Source organism: Diceros bicornis, chromosome 3, assembly GCF_020826845.1.
Source record: "Diceros bicornis minor isolate mBicDic1 chromosome 3, mDicBic1.mat.cur, whole genome shotgun sequence".
NCBI lineage: Eukaryota > Metazoa > Chordata > Mammalia > Perissodactyla > Rhinocerotidae > Diceros > Diceros bicornis.
In genome coordinates, this window is record NC_080742.1 from 53,810,819 (window position 1) to 53,829,562 (window position 18,744).

Consider the following 18,744-nt stretch of genomic DNA (forward strand, 5'->3'; position numbering starts at 1 on the left):
GCATTGCACAAAAAGAAGGAAGAGGGCGGGTCTTGGGGGTACTTAGGTTTCCTCATACCAGGCAGGAAGGTTTCCAGTTCCATGTAGACAAGGGTCAGGAAGACTCAGTATGACTGGAGAGTGGTCATGAGCCCTCAACTATTCAGAAAACTGCGTCTTAAAAAATGAGCCTTCTTGGGAAGACACGCTGGGATGGCATCCTGGACGGAATTAAAAAAAAAAAATAGTTTAAATCAACTAGCAAGTGTGACATGGGTGCATATTGTGATTATTCAACATTTATTATTCACTGCATGTTAGGTGCTTGGTTGATGTGGACCCCCTAGGACTGGCTGCTGTTCCTGTGTCACTCCTGATAATTTTTAAATTGACGATGTCCTTTTAACCATGTTTTTAAAAATTGAACTGCCCCGATGTGAACACTTTCCACTTTGCTACATAATGAGAGTACTTTCATTCCTTTAATGTTTGCTTTTTCCTCTGATTTAACAATTTCTGTTCAAATTTCACAGTTTTCTGTTGCTTCAGGATTCACAGAACCGATTACCCTGCTGGGAGCGTGAAATAGACTTAAAAAAAAAATCTGGAAGATGTTTCCTCCTGGTGAACTTAATTTAGGTTTAAATACAGGGGGAAGGTACACACCTTGCGCTCCAGTCTCTTTCTCTCACACACCTAAGCAGTTCCTTATCCTGAAAGGGCACAGTCGGACCTCCCGCCGAGTCTTTTGTGACGATCCTTTGCAATTCGAAGTCGGAGAACCTTTCTCTTTGACATCAGGCTTTGTGTGGGCCTGATGACATACGTATTTGTAACGTCTCTATTTCTTTGAAGGCCAACCTCAAAAGACCAGTAGACCCTTCGGGCATTGTTCGTGGCTGGGGTACTTAAGTGCAGCTGGATTTTGCTAGCTTGGTGTTTTGAGGGTGTTTTAGGAAACGCACCTTCTTGCAGGGCAGGGATCATCAGCTCCAGAGCAACAAAGGACAATTTAGAGGGGAGTGGAAGGAGCGCTCCACAGCCGCTCTGGCATCCCAGGCCTGGTTCTGCCTAACATCATGTCCTTAATGACCCCGCCTTCGCCCTCTGGATCCCACCCTGGCTGTCTCGCTGCTCCTTAGTCTGTCCAGGAGCAGCGAGCCCCACTACCTTCCCCCCACACCCTACTCTCTTCAAACCCTTGGAGCAGCGCTGCGCAGGGCAGCCGCGCTCGGCCCGCGCCCCCCGGCGGCCTCCCCAGCACCTCGGGGTCCAGCTCCCCGGTCCAGTGTGCCCCCGCCCTGCAGTCCGCATTCCCCCGCTCCTGCCCCCGTCGCAGGAGCTGTCAAGCCCGCGGCAGCTGAACCAGCCCCCGAGCTCCCCCGTCTTCTCTTCTTCCTTTGTGTGCGCGCGAGCAGAGTTGGGGCGGAGGGAGAAGGGGGAGGTCGCTCTGTCTGTCTGTCTCCCGCTGCCTTTGCCCGGGCTGCTCGAAGTGCCGCCGGGGAGTCGGGAGCCCAGGGGAGGGTGCCGGGAGCTGGCGGGGTGGCTCGGGGCCACCCGGGCGCCCTGGTCCCAGCCGCGCGCGGGGAAGCGCGGACCGCAGCTGGGGCTCGCCTGGAGCCACGATCAGTCCGCTCGGGCCGCCCCTCGGTCTCCCTCCGCTCCCACCTATCCCCCGACACCCGGAGAAAAGCTTGCAAAGGCGCCGAGAGGGACGGAAACCACAAATAAATAGCGGCGGCAGCAGCGCGTCATCTGGTGGAGCAGGAAGTGCAGGCAGAGTCCGGAGGCTGGTGCTTTCTGCGCGTCCCCAGGACTTTGCCATGGGCTGGGGGCCGCGGAGGCTCCGAGCGGCCAGGCGAGGGCAGCGGCGGCGGCGTCCGCACCGGGGCTGAGAGAGCAGCGACGCGCGGGGCGCGCGGAGATGGCAGCGTCCAGCAACTCCAGCCTGTCCGGCTCCTCGGTGTCCTCCGGTGAGTTTCAGCCCGTCGGGCGCGGCTGCTGTGCTGGGTCTCTCGCCCCCTGCCCTCGCCCCGCACCCTGGAATGGATGGAGTCTACCTGTGGCCGTCCTGCCCGCTCTCTCGGAGTGAGGGCAGGCGTCCGGTGTGACACTTGTTTGGTTTGCCGGCACCCTCGGTGCCCACAGCACCTCGGCGCCTGACATCTGACAGCGCAGAGGTGGGAGAGTGGTGGCGCCCTTCGGGTGCGGACGCGGGTATTCTGGGGTTCGGGGAGCAGCGGGCGAGAAGCGAAACGAGCGAGCGGGGCAGGCTCGCACTTTCTGGCGCAGCTGGAACCGGGGCTGGCGGGGCGGGGAAGGTGAGGGTGACGCTGGGCGCCCCGATCTGCTTGCGGTGCGGCGCCCACCACGCTGGATGCCCAAATTCAAGGGGGAAAGAAGCAAACCCTCGATCCTCGCAGACTTGATTTTCTTTGTTTGTTTCAGAAATTAGCTCTGTGGAGACACACGCTTGGGGCATGGGTTTGAGATAGAAGTAATGAAGGGCTCTGTCTTTCTCGTCCTGATTGAAGCGAGTTAGGGGACGGGAGGTCGAGCCTAGCCTCTGACAATTTGCCGGGTTACAAGTGTGTGTGTGTGATTTTCCTATATGGCCTCTTGGAATAGACTCTGTAATTTTACTTTCCAGGCATACATTTTTTTTTTCAAGTGCGACTGAGCAAAGGGAGGGTGTCTTTCAGCTTTTCTATGGTTGATAAGCGAGTCTAATTGAAGAGAAAAAAATTGCTAATGAATCTGAAGGAGCAGGAATCAATAGAAGCAGACTTACTGGTTTCTGAGTATGACAGGTTTCTAATCAGAATGATGCATTAGGTAGAATTCTTCTACCTCTCTGGTCATTGAAAACTTTAATGACAAACCCTAAAGGGATAGCTGATAAGACGTTTCCTGTAGTATACAGTATTCAGGGATCAAGAAGGTCTTTAAGTCCTAATGGAAATGCTCCATATATTAATATTGCATTAATTCTTATTGTTTTTTTTTATTACCCTAAAATTAAACTCAATGGAAGAAACACCTTGTTCGAGGCAGTGGACAGCAAGCTAGGCATAAAGGAACCGTATCTATAAATGTGTGACTAATTAAATCATAACATGCAAGGTGAATTGGGCTAAGGTGCGATTGTGATGTGACTCAAGGTGATCACTTGAAAGCCATCTGTTATCTTTTTGGCAGGTTTAGTTCCAGGGAAATGGGACTTCCTTTCTTGAGCTCTGCCAACTAATCAAAAGCACAGCATTGTTAGGCCTATGATATAGTTCTGCTGGTAGCAGCCAATGGGGCAGAACAGTAATATCTTGTTAAGGGCAGCAACAAGTTGACCGCCTGTGGTTTTAATTCTGAGAACTCAGCAAATGCTACCGCTTATTTTTAGTACCCCCAACCACTGCTGCTGTTCTTCAATTCATTTTGGTTGACTAACATTGAATTTAAAATACAGTGACGTTGGCGTACGATTAGCATATGGTTATCCCTCTCAGAGAACTGCCCACTAGAAAATGAACTGGCACGGGAGAGGTGGCGAAGGGAAAGAAGAATGAAGAAAGGACAAGCAGGCAGTATTGTCACATAATTTACTGATGGCATACATTACAGATGCTGTGGCATCTGACTGTGTGGATCTTGATGTAGCTTAAGAAACCTGAGGGAAAAACCTCTCAGCCTTAGGAAGAATACATGGGTTTGAAGCGGCACAAGTATAAGCTTCAGATAATGGTAATTGCTTTGCAGATAGGATAGAGTTGCTTATGATGGTTCTCTTTCCTGCTTTAGTTAACACTATTTTAAAGCCTAATGGAAACTGGGAAATTACGTGAAAGCTGAAATTTAAAAAGTGGCATAGATATATTATTTGATGTGAATCAACCTGGGCCATGGGCTTATATTGCCTAATTTACCAATTAATCAGGCACTTTGTCTTGAGAAATATGAGAACTGTGGTTCTTTTTAAGCACACTTACTGTCATGTGGATCATGAATAATTCAGATGACACAAGCAATTCACACCTGTGAGAGGTGTTGGGCAGGAAAGAATAGAGCCTGTTTGTGGTGACAGCTGGGTTCTCCCAGGCAAAGGTCAGAGTCTGAGAAATTAGGGCACTCCATCAATCTATTAATCACCATTTTGGAGGGCGTACTGTGTGCCAGGCAGTAAGTTATAAGCCTCAGCTTCAAGGAGGTTAAATGAGGAAGATAATTTTAGGATTCTTTCTAGCTCTGAAGTTCTGGGATTATTATCTTTGAGTTCTGGCTCCACCACTGACTAGTTGGGTAACTTGGGGTGAGTTATTTAGCTTCTCCAAGCCTCAGTTTCCTTATCTGTAAAGGAGGCTAATGCTAATAACAGGACCTACTTCATAGGAATGTTGTGGAGATTAAATGAGATAATGGGTGTGGAGCATTTAGCACAGGGTATGGCACTTAATAAGTGCTTGGTGTGAATAAATTTTGCTCCTTGGAGGAATGAAAAAGAAATCACTCATGGTTCAGACTTTAGGTGCAGAAATAAGTTTAGTACACATAAAACCTACCTCTTATATTGCACGTTAAATTTGATCTTGGAGTTTGAGCCCTATTAAACAAACATCTGTTAAGTCCCAAGTGTTTGGAATAGAAAGATGAATCAAGATCCTTTGCCTCCGTGCCCAGCAGCAGAGATGGACAAGCAAATAGCAATCTATGTTCCGGTTGGATAAAATGAATGAGGTGGAGGAGAGTGCAGGGAAGAGAGGATTACCTCAGTTTAGAGGAGTCAGTGGAAGGGACCTATGAGTTGGGCCTTGGAGGATGAGTAGGATTTTTCCAGAAAGCAGAGAGAGGGAAAAGCATTTCGGGAAGAGGGAAGAGCTTAGGCAAAGGCCTAGAGATAGGGAAGTTCATGGCCTAATTTTCAACTTCCTTTCCTAGGGCTAGTGATCCTCTTGCTCCGTGGTTCCCCTTCTCTGGACAGTTGTGCTTACAGGCCCATAAGCAGCACTGTGCACAGAGCTGCCAGGTCACTTACTGCTGCTGCTGATGTAGGAGGTTTTCTCTCTGTTCAGGTAACAGTGGGTTTGATGTCGCAGCTCTACATTCCTTAGGACATATGTGGGTAATTGAGCACTGAGAAAGGAACAGTCAATTCTGTCATGTCCAGCATATGGAGAGGTGAACTTGAATAACATGGGTTAAACCTCTCTTAGAGGAATAGCTGTGGGAGGTTTAAGTTTGGTTGTGTTTGCACAGAGTAAAGATCTAATCATTTACTCAGTATTAACCTCAAGTTATCTGTCAGATTTTCCTGAGAATATGTTCTCGCTTGCTGTTGTTGAACCACATCACCCAAGTGTGTCATTTATTCTTCTACATTGCCAACTGAGACATAACAAATGAAATAATCAGGTTAAAATTAATTTTTAAATACATTTTCTGAGAACTCCAGAAATTTTCTTCTGTAATATTCAATTATGTGTAAAAGAATTGCTTTGCCTTTGTTTTAATGATAACTGCTGGTAATTAAATTTCACAATCACCTAGATTGGCAGGAAAGTTTGATTACCTTTATTATTTTAAATCGAAAAAAAACTCCCTGTCCTTAAGCCTTTAATCTAGCCTGTGGTACTTGATTATATTCTGAAATAAACAGTGGTTGATTTCCAAAATAGTTTTCTTAATAATCATAGGTTATATTTGCTTTTATAATTTAAATAAGAACTTTTTGCATATTAGTAATGTGATTGCCAAATGGATAATTTCACAGAGTAAAGAAAAAAAAATCAAGTAAAGTAATAGTAAAGAAGCTATGAGATGTTTTCCAGTAACTGAAGAAGGTAAAAAGTTAAATATTAAAGGGACTCCGGGGATAAGTTGTTAAGATTTTGAGAACATAAACACACTGTATTATAGAAATGAAAATGACATGGACTTTTTAAATTAAAATGCAAACGGAAATGCAAATCAAAACTACAATGAGATATCACCTCACACCTGTCAGAATGGCTCTTATCAAAAAACCAAGAAATAGCAAGTGTTAGCAAGGATGTAGAGAAAAGGGAACCCTTGTGCGTTGCTGGTGGGAATGTAAACTGGTACAGCCACTATAGAAAACAGTATAGAAGTTCCTCAAAAAATTAAAAATAAAACTGCCATACAATCTGACAGTTCTGCTTCTGGGTATTTATCTGAAGAAAACAAAAACACTGATTCAAAAAGATATATGTACCCCTGTGTTCATTGCAGCATTGTTTACAATAGGCAAGGTTTGAAAGCAACCTAAGCGTCCATTGATGGATGAATAAAGATATGGTGTATGTATACAATGGAATATTACTCAGCCACAAAAAAGAATGAAATCTTGCAATTTGCAACAACATGGATGACCTTGAGGGAATTATACTAAGTGAAATAAGTCAGACAGAGAAAGACAAATGCCATATGATTTCACTCATATGTGGAATCTAAAACACAAAACAAATGAACAAACAAAACGAAACAAAATCAGACTCATAGTTACAGAGAACAGACTGATGGTTGCCAGAGGAGAAGGGCACTGGGGGGGGCAAACTGGGTGAAGGGGATCAAGAGGTACAAACTTCCGGTTATAAAATAAGTAAGTCGTGGGGATGTAATGTACAGCACTGGGAATGTAGACAATAATATTGTATTAACTTTGTAGGGTGACAGATGGTAACTAGACTTGTTGTGGTGATCATTTTGTAATATATATAAAATGTTGAATCGCCATGTTGCACACTTGAAACTAATATAGTATTGTATGCCAATTATACTTCAAAAAACGCAAATGGAGAAAGATAAACATCAGTATTATGTGCCGAGTCATCCAAACTTTAATTGGGAAAAAGAACTTTCCTGAATGGATTGAGGGGTTTATTTCTCCAGACTCTATACAACAGGAATGTGGGCCTGGTAAATATAATCATGCTCTGCATAACAACGTTTCGGTCAATACCAGACCACATATATGACAGTGGTCTCATAAGATTACTACCATATAGCCTAGGTGTGTAGTAGGCTATACTATCTAGGTTTGTGTAAGTACACTCTGATGTTCGCACAACGACGAAACCACCTAAGGATGCATTTCTCAGAACGTATGTCTGTCCTTAAGAGACACATGACTGTAATGCTATTATCTGCTGTCTCACTGGTGTTGATCCTGGAGGTGATAAATAGGAATTTTCATTATTCATTATTGGAGTGTCACAACCAGTGACATACAAATCTTCCATATTCCTAGATGTAGAAGGCAAAACTGAACTGTAATAATGCTGTCAAGACTTGGGTATGTGTAATTAGAAACTCCATGGCTCTAATACTACAAAACAGGGTATCTTGGTTGAAAGAGACATTCATACTGAGAAGTCTAAAGAAGATGGACCTTTGGATTCTTCAGAAATGTTCAGTTATGTGTAAAAGAAATTTCTTTACCTTCATTTTAGTGATAACTGCTGGTAATTTAATTTCATAATCACCTAGAGTGGCAGGAAGATTTGATTACCTTTGTTATTTTAAATAGAAAAAAAATGACTATTTCCAAAAGAATTTACAGAGCTAAAATTAACCCTGAGAGAAGTCATTCACTCAGATGAGGAGTATTGTTCTTTGCTGTTTTTCTGGTGACCTTTTCACACCTCGTTTTAACTCATTAGATTTTCACTGTCCATTAGTGGTAACCCAGATGATCCCAGTGATACAGAATCCGAGAGGGAAGGAGACTCTTCTTGAGCATGACTGCATGTTTGCAGTGTTTGATAAGGACCCCCCTGATTTGTGTACTTTTGCTAAAATGCCAGATCCCTGCCACTCCCACTAACCCTATGTTTTGAATGATCCTGTCATTTTTTCAACTTGTGGGGGATGCAAACACCGGGTATCTTCTGAGGCCAGTCTGTGCGGGGTTTTACTGGACAGTGTGTTCTCTGAGCTGCCACCTGAGGCTTGGCCCGAGTGTTGCTCCTGCTGAGGGCCGTCTGCTGCTCTGCAGGGTCTCCTGTTTTTGCACAATGCTGAAAATCACCGGACATTGGGTTTGGAAAACCTATACATGAGCAGTGTCATACTGGTATGTTTTGGAAAAGAGCTTTCTGCCAGAAGATCAAGATTCCTGTCAAGATAGTTAGATACAGAGAAAGAGAAACAGACCTAGTGATAGACATGTGATTAATAGCATCCATCTATCACCCACTGATCATTTATCTTTTATGAATGTATTCGCATTTCATGGCTTCTGAAATATGTCATTTAATTTTCAAAATGAATGGCTTTTTTTCTTCCTTCCTTTTTTTTTTCTCTCTCTTTTTCTTCCTTTAGCTTTTCTCACCTGTTATTATGTTGGTCAGATTTCTATTTAGAGATTTTGTCGTAAATCCTGCATTTGGTCTACTTTACTGTTAGTAGTTTCCGAATCTTCTAAGCACCTTCCTGTTTCTCCTTCCATTTGCTCAGTGGGAAAGGAAGCTGGTATTCTGTTTCTCACGTGGATTCTGGTCAGAGGGTCTAGATGGACACCTGTATCTCTGGTGCAGTCTGGTTGATGTGACAGAACACACTCATGTGTCTCAGAGTTACTAACAAAAGCAGAAGTTTATTTCAAGTCTCCATGGCAAGGAAAACCCAGTTGGGAATGTGCCGGCCCCACAGATGGTCTGCTCTGCTGCGGGACCCATGTGGCTGCCACTGGGGTCTAAGGGTGAAGACCTGGCATGTGTGCGTTGCCAAGTGGCGATAAAACTTTTTCAGCTGTGCACCCAGGGAAAGCTATCCACCAGCTGCTTGTGCAAATAGCCTGCTTTTTCCCTCATTTATTATTAATCAAGCACCTTTCTGGGGGTCAATCTTTGAATATAGTCTTTACAGTACGGTCTAATTGCAGCATTGCCTTGCTTCAACAATTTGGCCTGTCAAAGTCACCCAACCTCAGCCCATTTACAACATAACCTTAGCAGTATAAAGTGTTATGTTGAATCATGCGTTGTTTAAGTTCCCATAGACATTCTCTAATGAAGGCCTTCAATCAATAGCCTTATTTAAAATGTTGTAATCACCTTAGGTCAGAGGTTACAGTGATTAGATTCCTGGAGTTGAGATATCACCTACACATTGTGCAGGTGCCAATCACTCCTTGCCTTGGTGGGCCTGATGGGGAGAGCACTTTTTCAAGAAGAGAGGCTGGATGCTAGTTGCCTGGCAAATCAACTAGATCTGGAGAAACAGTCTGTTTCCTTGAGCTTGTGAGAGATCCCACATTCTGAAATGTATCTTCACTGGATATTGTAGGAAGAGCCCTAAACTTGGAGTCAGAAGATCTGGACACTGAAACCTTTAACCAGGGCACGTAAACCCTTAGCCAGGAGGCCTAAACTTTTAACCAAGGCCCTTAAACTCCTAATGTAGGCACTTAATCCAAATACTTAACTGAGCCCTGCAACTAGCTAGCTGTGTGGCCTTCAGTGAAATGGGCCTTGACTACCTCGTTGCAAACTGCGGATGTCACAGCCTGTTTCCCGGAGTTGATGTGAGCGTTAACAGAGGGGATAGAAGCATCACCTCCCATAGACCTGGCCATCATGCCTGTTCATTAGATGCCAGTTCCCTCCCTTCCCTCTCTCCTTCCCTTAACATCTCTGAGCCTCAGTTCTCTTTGCTATAACCAGAAGTAGTGATATCTGATGAATTTATCCCATAGGACTGTAATTCCTGAAGTACAGCTGGGGAAATGCTTAGTAAACTGTAAAAGCAACTAACAATCCCAAATGGCTGCTGTGTGTCATTCTGTTTACATGATATCATGTAATTCTCATAGTATTTCTCTAAGATAGACATTATATTCCATTGTGCAAACAAAGAAATAGATTTGGAGGGTATAGGGCTGGGATTTGAGGTGCTAGGATTGAAGCAAAGTCTTCCCAGTTTGAAAGATCATACTTTTCCATCTTGAAACATAAGGGGTTGGTTTGTTTCTATCTCTATTTAAAAAGTTTCTGACATTCAAGTTTAAGGCTGAAATGTATGCTCATTGTTAACAGAGAAAATACAGTAATATAGCTGTGCTTTATTTTGTTGTCCTCGGCAGTTATCCAGAGGACAGTCAGCCTGAGCAAAGCTTATTCTCACTAGTGTTATGAACTGGGAGGTGTTACCAAGTCATTACTCTGTGAAGAGAACACCTAGGGAATTGAACTTGTGGCTACTTAAGAATAGTCTTGCAAGGTGAAGGGTTGTATAGGTGTTCATTGTACTATTCTTGCAACTTCTCTAAAGGTTTGAAAATTTTCTAAATGAAAGAAAAAAACAAGGAAAGAAAAGAATAGTACTACTTTGCATTCAGTTGATTTTCTTCACTGCAGTTTTAAAAGCATTCCGTTTTGTGTGAGCATATCAAGTCTTGTTATTACTTCACGAAACTCCCAGATTCTGAATCCTCAGGTGGCAGAATATATATTGATTAGCTTATACCTTAAGTAAAAATGTAAGGGAACTGAAGTTACAGAAGGAGTTCAGGTAGACCACATGCAACAATTCCTACCTGAGAATTTTTTTTTTCTCCTGAGCTGATTGACTTTACATTTCATTGTGGGTTTAGAGTGAGGAGGGACCTTGGAGGTTGTTTAGCAGATTCCAACGTTGTATAAGTAAGAGAATCAGGGTCCAAGGAACTCTAGGTACAGCCCAGTGCTGCTCAGCTAGTTGGTGGGAGAGCTAGAGCTGGATCTGTCATCCAGGACTCATGCTTCCAGAACATTAATTCTCCATTCCCCTTCCTGGCTCACCCTAAAGAGTAGCATCATCCTTAGAGAATTTCTTGCAGACGTTTTTTTCTGTCTGGCTTCATAGAGGCTGTTCTACTTAATTATTTAATATTTTCAAAAAAGAAGTCGTAAAGTGCTTTGTATTTTAAATGGGCCTTAGATCCCAAGGCTGTTGTGCCAACAGAAGCACAAAGACTTAAGTGACTTAGTATCTGCCCTAACTATTTATAGCTATACTGCTCAATATGGTAACCACTAGCCACATGTAGCTATTTAAATTTAAATTTAAAAAAATTCAGTTCCTCAGTTATTTAAGGCATATTCTGAGTGCTCAATAGCACAAGTGGCTAGTGGTTACCATATTAGATCATGCAGAACTAGAACATTTCCATCATTCCACAGAAGATTCTATTGGGTAGGACTGGTATAACGGGTTGGTAGTTCTAAGATGGAGAGCTTACTAATGTAAAATTAATAAGCCAAGGATAGAAAATTTAATAGATTGTTCTCCAATTCCTGTGTTTTCTCCTTGTGCTGCTTAGGTTATATTTCACTAATTTTGAAAATTGGCTTTTTTAAAAAAGTAATTTTTTCATAACTTTGAGGGAAACTGTGGAATGACAGCTGGAGGATGATGTTGGGAAGAGTAATTAAAATGTTTACCATCTCTTCTAGTTCTGAAGTTTGATTCAAGCTTTTTAAAAAAAATGGTCTGTAGTTTCCCTCATGGCAAATCCATTTCTTTTTTAAATAAAGCCACAGCAAGTTGTAATTTCACCCTCAAAGAGGAGAAAATGCCCATGTCCAGAAGAAGTTTGGATCTTATGATTGTATCTCTTCCAAAACATCATAAAGAAAATAGGAAAATTGGGAATGTGTGGACTGAGGTTGTTAGTGGCATATCCAAGCTGTGGTATTTAAAAGAGATTGTTCTACCAACTTGGCCATCAGCAAACCATTTGCCTAGAAGTATTTTGCTTCTGCAAAAGACCCACATATGGGGCAAAGCAAATGCACTGGTTTTTAGAAAATAAAGTTGGCTTTCGGAATTTTCAGCACATTTAATTGGGGGAAAATGCATGCAAATAAGATGCAGGAACATGACAGTTCCTAAGAAAAGGAAACTGCCCTCCTCCCTGAACTGCTGTTAACTTCTTCAACTGCAACAACAAAAATGGAAAGGTGGAAAGTATCTTTAAAGCATCAAGCAACTGTCAAGAAAGAGGTGGATGTGGAGGCCATTGGACTCAGAAACCCTAATAGCCAGAGGACTGTGGCATGTTTAGCTTCTTCTTTATTGTTATAACTCAGTTCGTTGATTTAGGGCAGTATGAATCACAGAATCACTCGGGTGATAACCTTACGCAATGCTTTTCTCACGAGAGGCCCAGTACAGGGATTTCATCATGCCCTATCGTTGCCCTCTGTACCCTCAGTGCTGGCTGAGCACTAGTCTCTTCAAGGAGACGAAACCTAGCACTTCCTTATTGTTTCACATGATGTAGCACTAACAATGTAAAGTGATTTTTCTTAAATACTTTTGCTTCAAGGAATAAACTCGACAGATGAATGTTGGGACAGCAAGTAAACAGGAAGCAAGGAGTATGATTTTGGGGTAATCTTCTGCAGCATCTATTGGAGGATGGGGGCTGCAACATTGACCTGTAAGGGTCTGATTCTCAAGACCTAGACCTGCCCTGTCCAAAACGGTAGCCACGTGGGCTATTTAGGCCTTGAAATGTGGCTGGTCTGATTTCAGATGTGCTGCAAGTGTATAATACACACCAGAGTTTGAAGACTTAGTACAAAACAAAAAGAATGTAAAATACCTCATGAATAACTTTGTTATATTGATTATGTGTTGAAATGATAACTTTTTTTGGATATCACGTTAAAGAAAATATATTTAAAAATTAATTTTACCAGTTCATTTAAAAATGTTTAATGTGGCTACTCAAATATTTAAAATTACGTATGTGGCTTACATTATATTTGTATTGGACAGCACTGGACTGGACCAATGAGAATGTTCTAGCCTTTATCACAGGACCCACCACAGAATCCACGAAACCTGCTGATTCACTGCCAGTGGCTCCCACAGTTACAGCCCCATCCACTTTCCAAGCCAGACACTTACCCTCCCTCCACTGAGGCCCAGTTCAGTCCCGATTCTCAGGTCCTTGTTTTGGTTTAGTCCTCAGCATTGAGAGATGTCCTTCATTTTTCCGGGTCTGCACTGTGATTTTGAAATGAAATACTATAGAGAGGGACTGGTTGGGACTTTCATCAGATTCTTGTTGATACAGGTTCTGTGCTTTGTTTTTTTGTTTTTGTTTTTTGCTTCTCTATAATTCTAGACTTTACGTATTCACTTGCTAGATTTATTTACACGCCCCTTCCAATGAAAGCCTGCAATGCTATAAGGCTATGAAGCTGGAAAGAGAAGCTGAGAGAACAAGGGATACATTTTTCTCTTGACCTGTGGATAAAATTCTTGTCTGGTAGTCTTTGTACTGAAGCTTCTTGCCATGAGTATGTATACGTGTATACACACACATACATGTATGATAAATGTCTGTATGTGTGTGTTTGTGTGTATATGTATGCACAGAAAGCAGAAGTGAATTAAGTTTCAAGCAAAAGTTATTTCCAACCAAATATATAAGTTAATATCAAGGGAAATGAAAAGTTAAGCCTAGCATTATTTTTAGTAATGAAAGAATTCACTTGGGATTATGCTAATAATGTGTTGATATTAATACACATAATTTGGTTGCCTAATATTGATTTAAGTTGCTCATTCAAATTCACTTTATTATAGAAAAATTAGCCATTTTGTTTTACAGTGTTTGTCCCAGCAGACAGTGAGACCTTTAAACCATGTTTATTGGGTAAATAATACTATTTTGCTGACTTTCATATGCAAAGAGAGCATTATTACGTCTCCTTGGGGAAGTGCCCGTGAGCCCTTAGTTTCTAGTTGCGGATCTGGTTAGGTCAAGCCAGGTGTCCTGTCTGTTATCTCCCTCTGATCAATGTCCAGAGTTCAAGGTACTCATGGTGACCAGGGCACAGAAGTTTTTCTTCTATGTGACATTAATATGCCCGAGGGTTGAACTCTGTCCACGTTGGAGCCCTGTGCTTGTTTTAAGCATCCAAACTAACCCACTTGCTTTCTTCCCCCAAATATGAATTCATCTTGAGAGGAAAAAGTAATTGACAGGGGCTTGGTAAACTCTCTTGAAATAGTATCAGATTAAGATTAGGAACATAACCACAGCAAATCCTAGGCAATTACAAACCGAAGACATGATTTTGAGTTAGACAATGTAATTTGTCATAAGAACATAATAATTACCATAGTACTTATTTGGTTCTATATTCTAACCTCAGCAATAGCAGTAAGGGATATTTTATAAAAATGTGCAGCGGCCTTTCAGGGAAGAGATGCCCTGCAGACATCTTATTTTTCATAAATAGCTAAGTATAAACCTGTCATTCAGGAATTCGTGTAAACATGTTTCTGAGCCCATATGTAGTTTCAGCTTGTACTCCTTATAGGAATGAGTTCTACCCATTTTCTACCCTCTAGAGTGAACTGGTATTTCTTTTCATTGCTTTAAATTTAACTCTCTGAAACGTTTCTAACACCCATTCTTGGATTTTGTAAATAAATGTGGGTCATTTGAACCCTGGACTTCAAGGATGGTGTTGTGTGGCAAGTGCTGGGAAGTTGGAGATCTGGCTGAAACACCAGCACCAACTGGCTGTGTTAACTTAGGTCCTTCTGAATTTCCATTTTCTCATTCATAAAATAGGCTAATAATACTTGTTGTGAGAATCACATGAGATAATGTCTGTGAAAGAAAATTGAAAATTTGTGAGCAAAACATAAAAATCTCTGGTCTCATGAAGTTCCCATTCTAATATAGATGCTCCACAGGTTCCTTCCCTGGGTGATCAGTGATCACTCAGAGTCCATGATCTTCTAAGATAACTGGAAAAATCTCCCCTAAATATATTACCTTGTGCTTCTTCAACAGCCTTTCAAAACCTTGAAGCGTAATCTCACCAGGTTAGAATTTTTCTACTTGGTTTAAGACTCTACTGTGCATCCCACATTCCCATAAACATTTTAAATTAGTCCGAACAAATCTCTCATCCAAAGAGACACCACTGTTTATACTTCCCAATCCAGAAGAGTGGCTCCTTTTAAAATTATATTTGGTGTAATATTCAATATATGCAAATGAATATCTGTAACAGACATGCAAGTTACAAAGCACAGCAACATAACGCTCATAAGAAAATCCACCCTTCAACCTAGGAGCATGACCTACCCTTGCATCTTCCTGGGCACTTCTTTCCCTTCTTCCCTCCCTCCCCCATCTTCTTTCATTCTCTCCCTCCAAAAGGAACCACCACTGTGGGTTTCCTGCTTATTACTCCCTCAGTTTTCCTTCTTTCTTTAAGTCATTTTATTACATATCACTAAAATATATGTTCCATGAGGGCAGATAGTTTTGTCTGTTTTATTCACTGCCGATCCCCAGTGCCTAGAATAATGTCTGGCATGCAGTGGGCACTCAATGACTAGTTGTTGAGTGAATAGATATGTCCATATCTCAAGCACTCTAGCGTAGGAATGCCGCTGAAGCCCCTCCTTTATCTCTTCGATGTAGTTCAGTTCTGCAAGGACCCCATCACTGGTTCACATTAGCCACGTGGCTTTAATGATTTTTAGGAAATTAGGGTTTTTTAAATTCATAATGTAGATTATTTGCACTTAGTTGCAAGAGGAAGCTCCCAAAAAAACTCATGTGGACTTTTCTGAACCAGGACTTCTTCTTAAACTTGATTTGTAGTTCACAAGCACTTTTCAAAGAACATAAACAGTAAAACTAGAGTTCAACAGGGAGAGCTACAGAGAAATTTTTTAAAAAGTGGTACAGTATACTGTGCTACAACAGAGATGAACCTTGAAAACATTATGCTAAGTGAAAGAAGCCAGTCACAAGAGACCACATATTGATGATTCCGCTTATATGAAATGTCCAGAATAGGCAAATCATAGAGACAGAAAGGAGATTAGTTATTTCTTAGGGCTGGGGGGGTTGGAGGGAAACCAGAGTGGCTGCTAATGGGTATGGGTTTCCTTTTGGGGTGATGAAATTGTTCTAAAATTGATTGTGGTAATGGTGGAACATTGCTATGAATATACTAAAATTCATTGAATTGTACACTTTTAAAAGGTGAATTGTAGGGTATGTAAATTATATCTCAACAAAGTGTGTTATTTAAGAGGGAAAAAAACCTGATAGTGTAGGAATGAGAAGGTGAAAATGTTGTAAAGTGAGCAGACAGGAAAAAAACCCAGATCAAGTCCTTGCTGGAAAGGATGCTGGTAATCAGATAGTCACTGATATCTTGATCGACCCGTGCAGTACCCCTGCTCTTCCCATTTTTATTTCCACATTTGTCTTTTTCTGCTGCCAGCCCCTGACCTCCTCAGAAGGTTCCAGGGAGACGTGTTCTCTGTGGCTGGTGCGCAGGGTCAGCTGGGCCTGCACTAGATGAATGCCTCCTTCCCCAGTACCCCCTAAAGGCCATGGCATCCTCCCTCTGGCTGAGGAATGAGGGACAGCGGCAGGTCTCCTCTGCTGATGCTTGACAAAGCAATTAATGCATTTCTCATGACTACTTAATTAGGTTTTCATGCAGCTTTTCAAGCCCTGGGCACAACTCTTATGCCCTCCACGTGGAAGGAGAGTCATCCGAGAACCAAGTTTCCCGCTGTGTATGTACCTGGTGCTGCCGAGGACTATTAGTTCAGTGATGCTTCTGTTGCTGCCTCTGTCTGCCCCCACTAGATGGATCTGTGTGCAGACGTTTCCAAGGGCATCAGCTGCTGGCTCTTTTGTTGTTTCTAATCAAAGAGCCGACATCCTTTGATCCTGTCAGATCACAGTATTGTACTGTAAATACTTTGCTAGAGAGACTAAAATATTACGCAGGTTCAGCTGTCTTGGATGTTCTCCTGGTGTTTACTTTTACCCTGAACAAGAAAGAAAAATGCATTTGAGCAGATCAGGTCTAAAACATGAATATTACAACTATGAAATTTTCTAGAACCACAATATAGTTCACTGTGATGAATCCAATCAATAAGCGTTTTAAAAATACCTGCTGGTTTTGAGCGCCACGTTGTTGCAGAGTCCTTCTCTCCCCCCAGGTTTAGAGACTCCGAGAGCAACATATACTTTCTGACGGTCGGAGGAAGCTCTGACTCTGGTGGGGAGCTTATGGAAGTAAAGACTAGTGTCTTTGGGGAACAGAGTCCCTGGTTGGCCACTTTCATGGGCAGGCTTCAATCCTCCGTGGCCTGTATGAGTTTATAGGATGGCTGGTTCCCCTTTAAACTGTTCATGGTGTGTCCTTCCTCTTTCTCCCCATGGAACAACTGAGATAGGCACCCACACAAATATACATAAATACCCATTCATGGGAGTGTGAAGGCAGAGTAAATATTGAAATGTCTTCCTTAGTCTTTTTCTTAAGGTTCCATTTGAGTATTTTCCTGGCACCGAGAGGAGGAAGTGGGTATGGGCTACAGTGGATTTGTTGTTCTGTGTCCTCCCTTGGGGAGATCTGGCTGCCTAGGGTCCCCTATGACAACAGCACACGTGGGCAAGGTATTGTACCTTGTGCTGGCCTCTGCAGCTGCCTTCACATCTCACTCCAGGTGCAGATTTTATACTTGGTCCTCCTACTTTCCAATGTCACCGGCCAAGCTTTCTCTAACAAAAGACACACTGTCCCTGGGACCTGCCATTCATACAGCTTTTTTCATGCTGACACCAACATGCATAACACATTTACACCTCCTCGCTTCCTGACCAGAACAATTATTGTAGGGGTTAGGATTCCAGAGTGCAATTTTTTTTTTATTATTTGTGAGGAAGATCAGCCCTGAGCTAACATCTATGCCAATCCTCCTCTTTTGCTGAGGAAGACCGGCCCTGAGCTAACATCCATGCCCATCTTCCTCCACTTTATGTGGGACGCCACCACAGCATGGCCTGACAAGTAGTACATCCGTGCGGGCCCGGGATCTGAACCCGGGCTGCCACGGAGCGCACGCACTTAACCGCCACGCCACAGGGCCGGCCCCAAGTGCAATTATTGAATGGGTTAGGATGCTTTTGCTGCACATACAGAAAACCCAAAAAGAAGTGGGAGATAGGGATGCCATAGACTGTGGCATCTGACTCTTGTCTGCTTCTCTGCAGTTCTCTCAGCTCTGCCCTCTTGGTGGATGGGCTTTGTCCTCATCTTCACTCTCCTTTTGGGGTCAAGATGACAACAGCAGTCCCTAGCATCACATTTAGAAAGAGAAAAGGAGTAATCTTTTCCTCCTGGCTGGTGGAAAGTGAGAAAACCTTTCTCAGAAGCACCCCGCCCCCCAGCAGACTTCCCCTTGCCTCATAGGCCACAGTTTTGTCACATGCTCATATGCCAGCCAATCACTGGCAAGGAGACTGTGATTCCCATGATACACTCAGTCCAGTCATGACCCCCTTCCTGGAATGGGGATGGGGCCAACCTCTCCTGAAGGGGTGAGGACACCTGAACAGAACAGGGTTCTTCGAAGGAGGATGGAGGAAACAAGAGTGTCTGCCACAGTTATGTCATGAATGTCCTCAGCCCTTGGAATCTCTAAAGCCATCACAGAAATACTGAGAGTTCTAAGTAACTCTCTCAGTCAAAGGATTATTATAGTCTAGTTGAGAGCCAAACAATTAGTGGACCTATTCACTCTAGTAATATTCACTCCCTGACAAAAATACTTCTGCTTCCCTACCAAATTAAGGTGCCTGACAGCTTCTACTGATGCAACATTTTCACTTGTTAGTGCTTTATGGTTTGAACCCTTTGTTTTGTGGTTATGGAAAAATATAGAGCCATTCAATCAAAAATGAATAGATTCTTCAGCGCT

The 18,744-nt window shown here is 42.7% G+C and overlaps 1 protein-coding gene across 1 annotated transcript in view; it reads left to right on the forward strand.

Moving 5' to 3' along the window:
• The first annotated feature begins 1,609 nt into the window (after positions 1-1,609).
• CHN2 (chimerin 2) overlaps positions 1,610-18,744 on the forward strand; it is a 290,292-nt gene continuing 273,157 nt past the window's right edge. Inside the window, exon 1 of the mRNA XM_058527610.1 lies at positions 1,610-1,952. Within this exon, the coding sequence (XP_058383593.1) occupies positions 1,904-1,952 (49 nt within the window). The 5' untranslated portion in view covers positions 1,610-1,903. The remainder of the gene's footprint in view (positions 1,953-18,744) is intronic.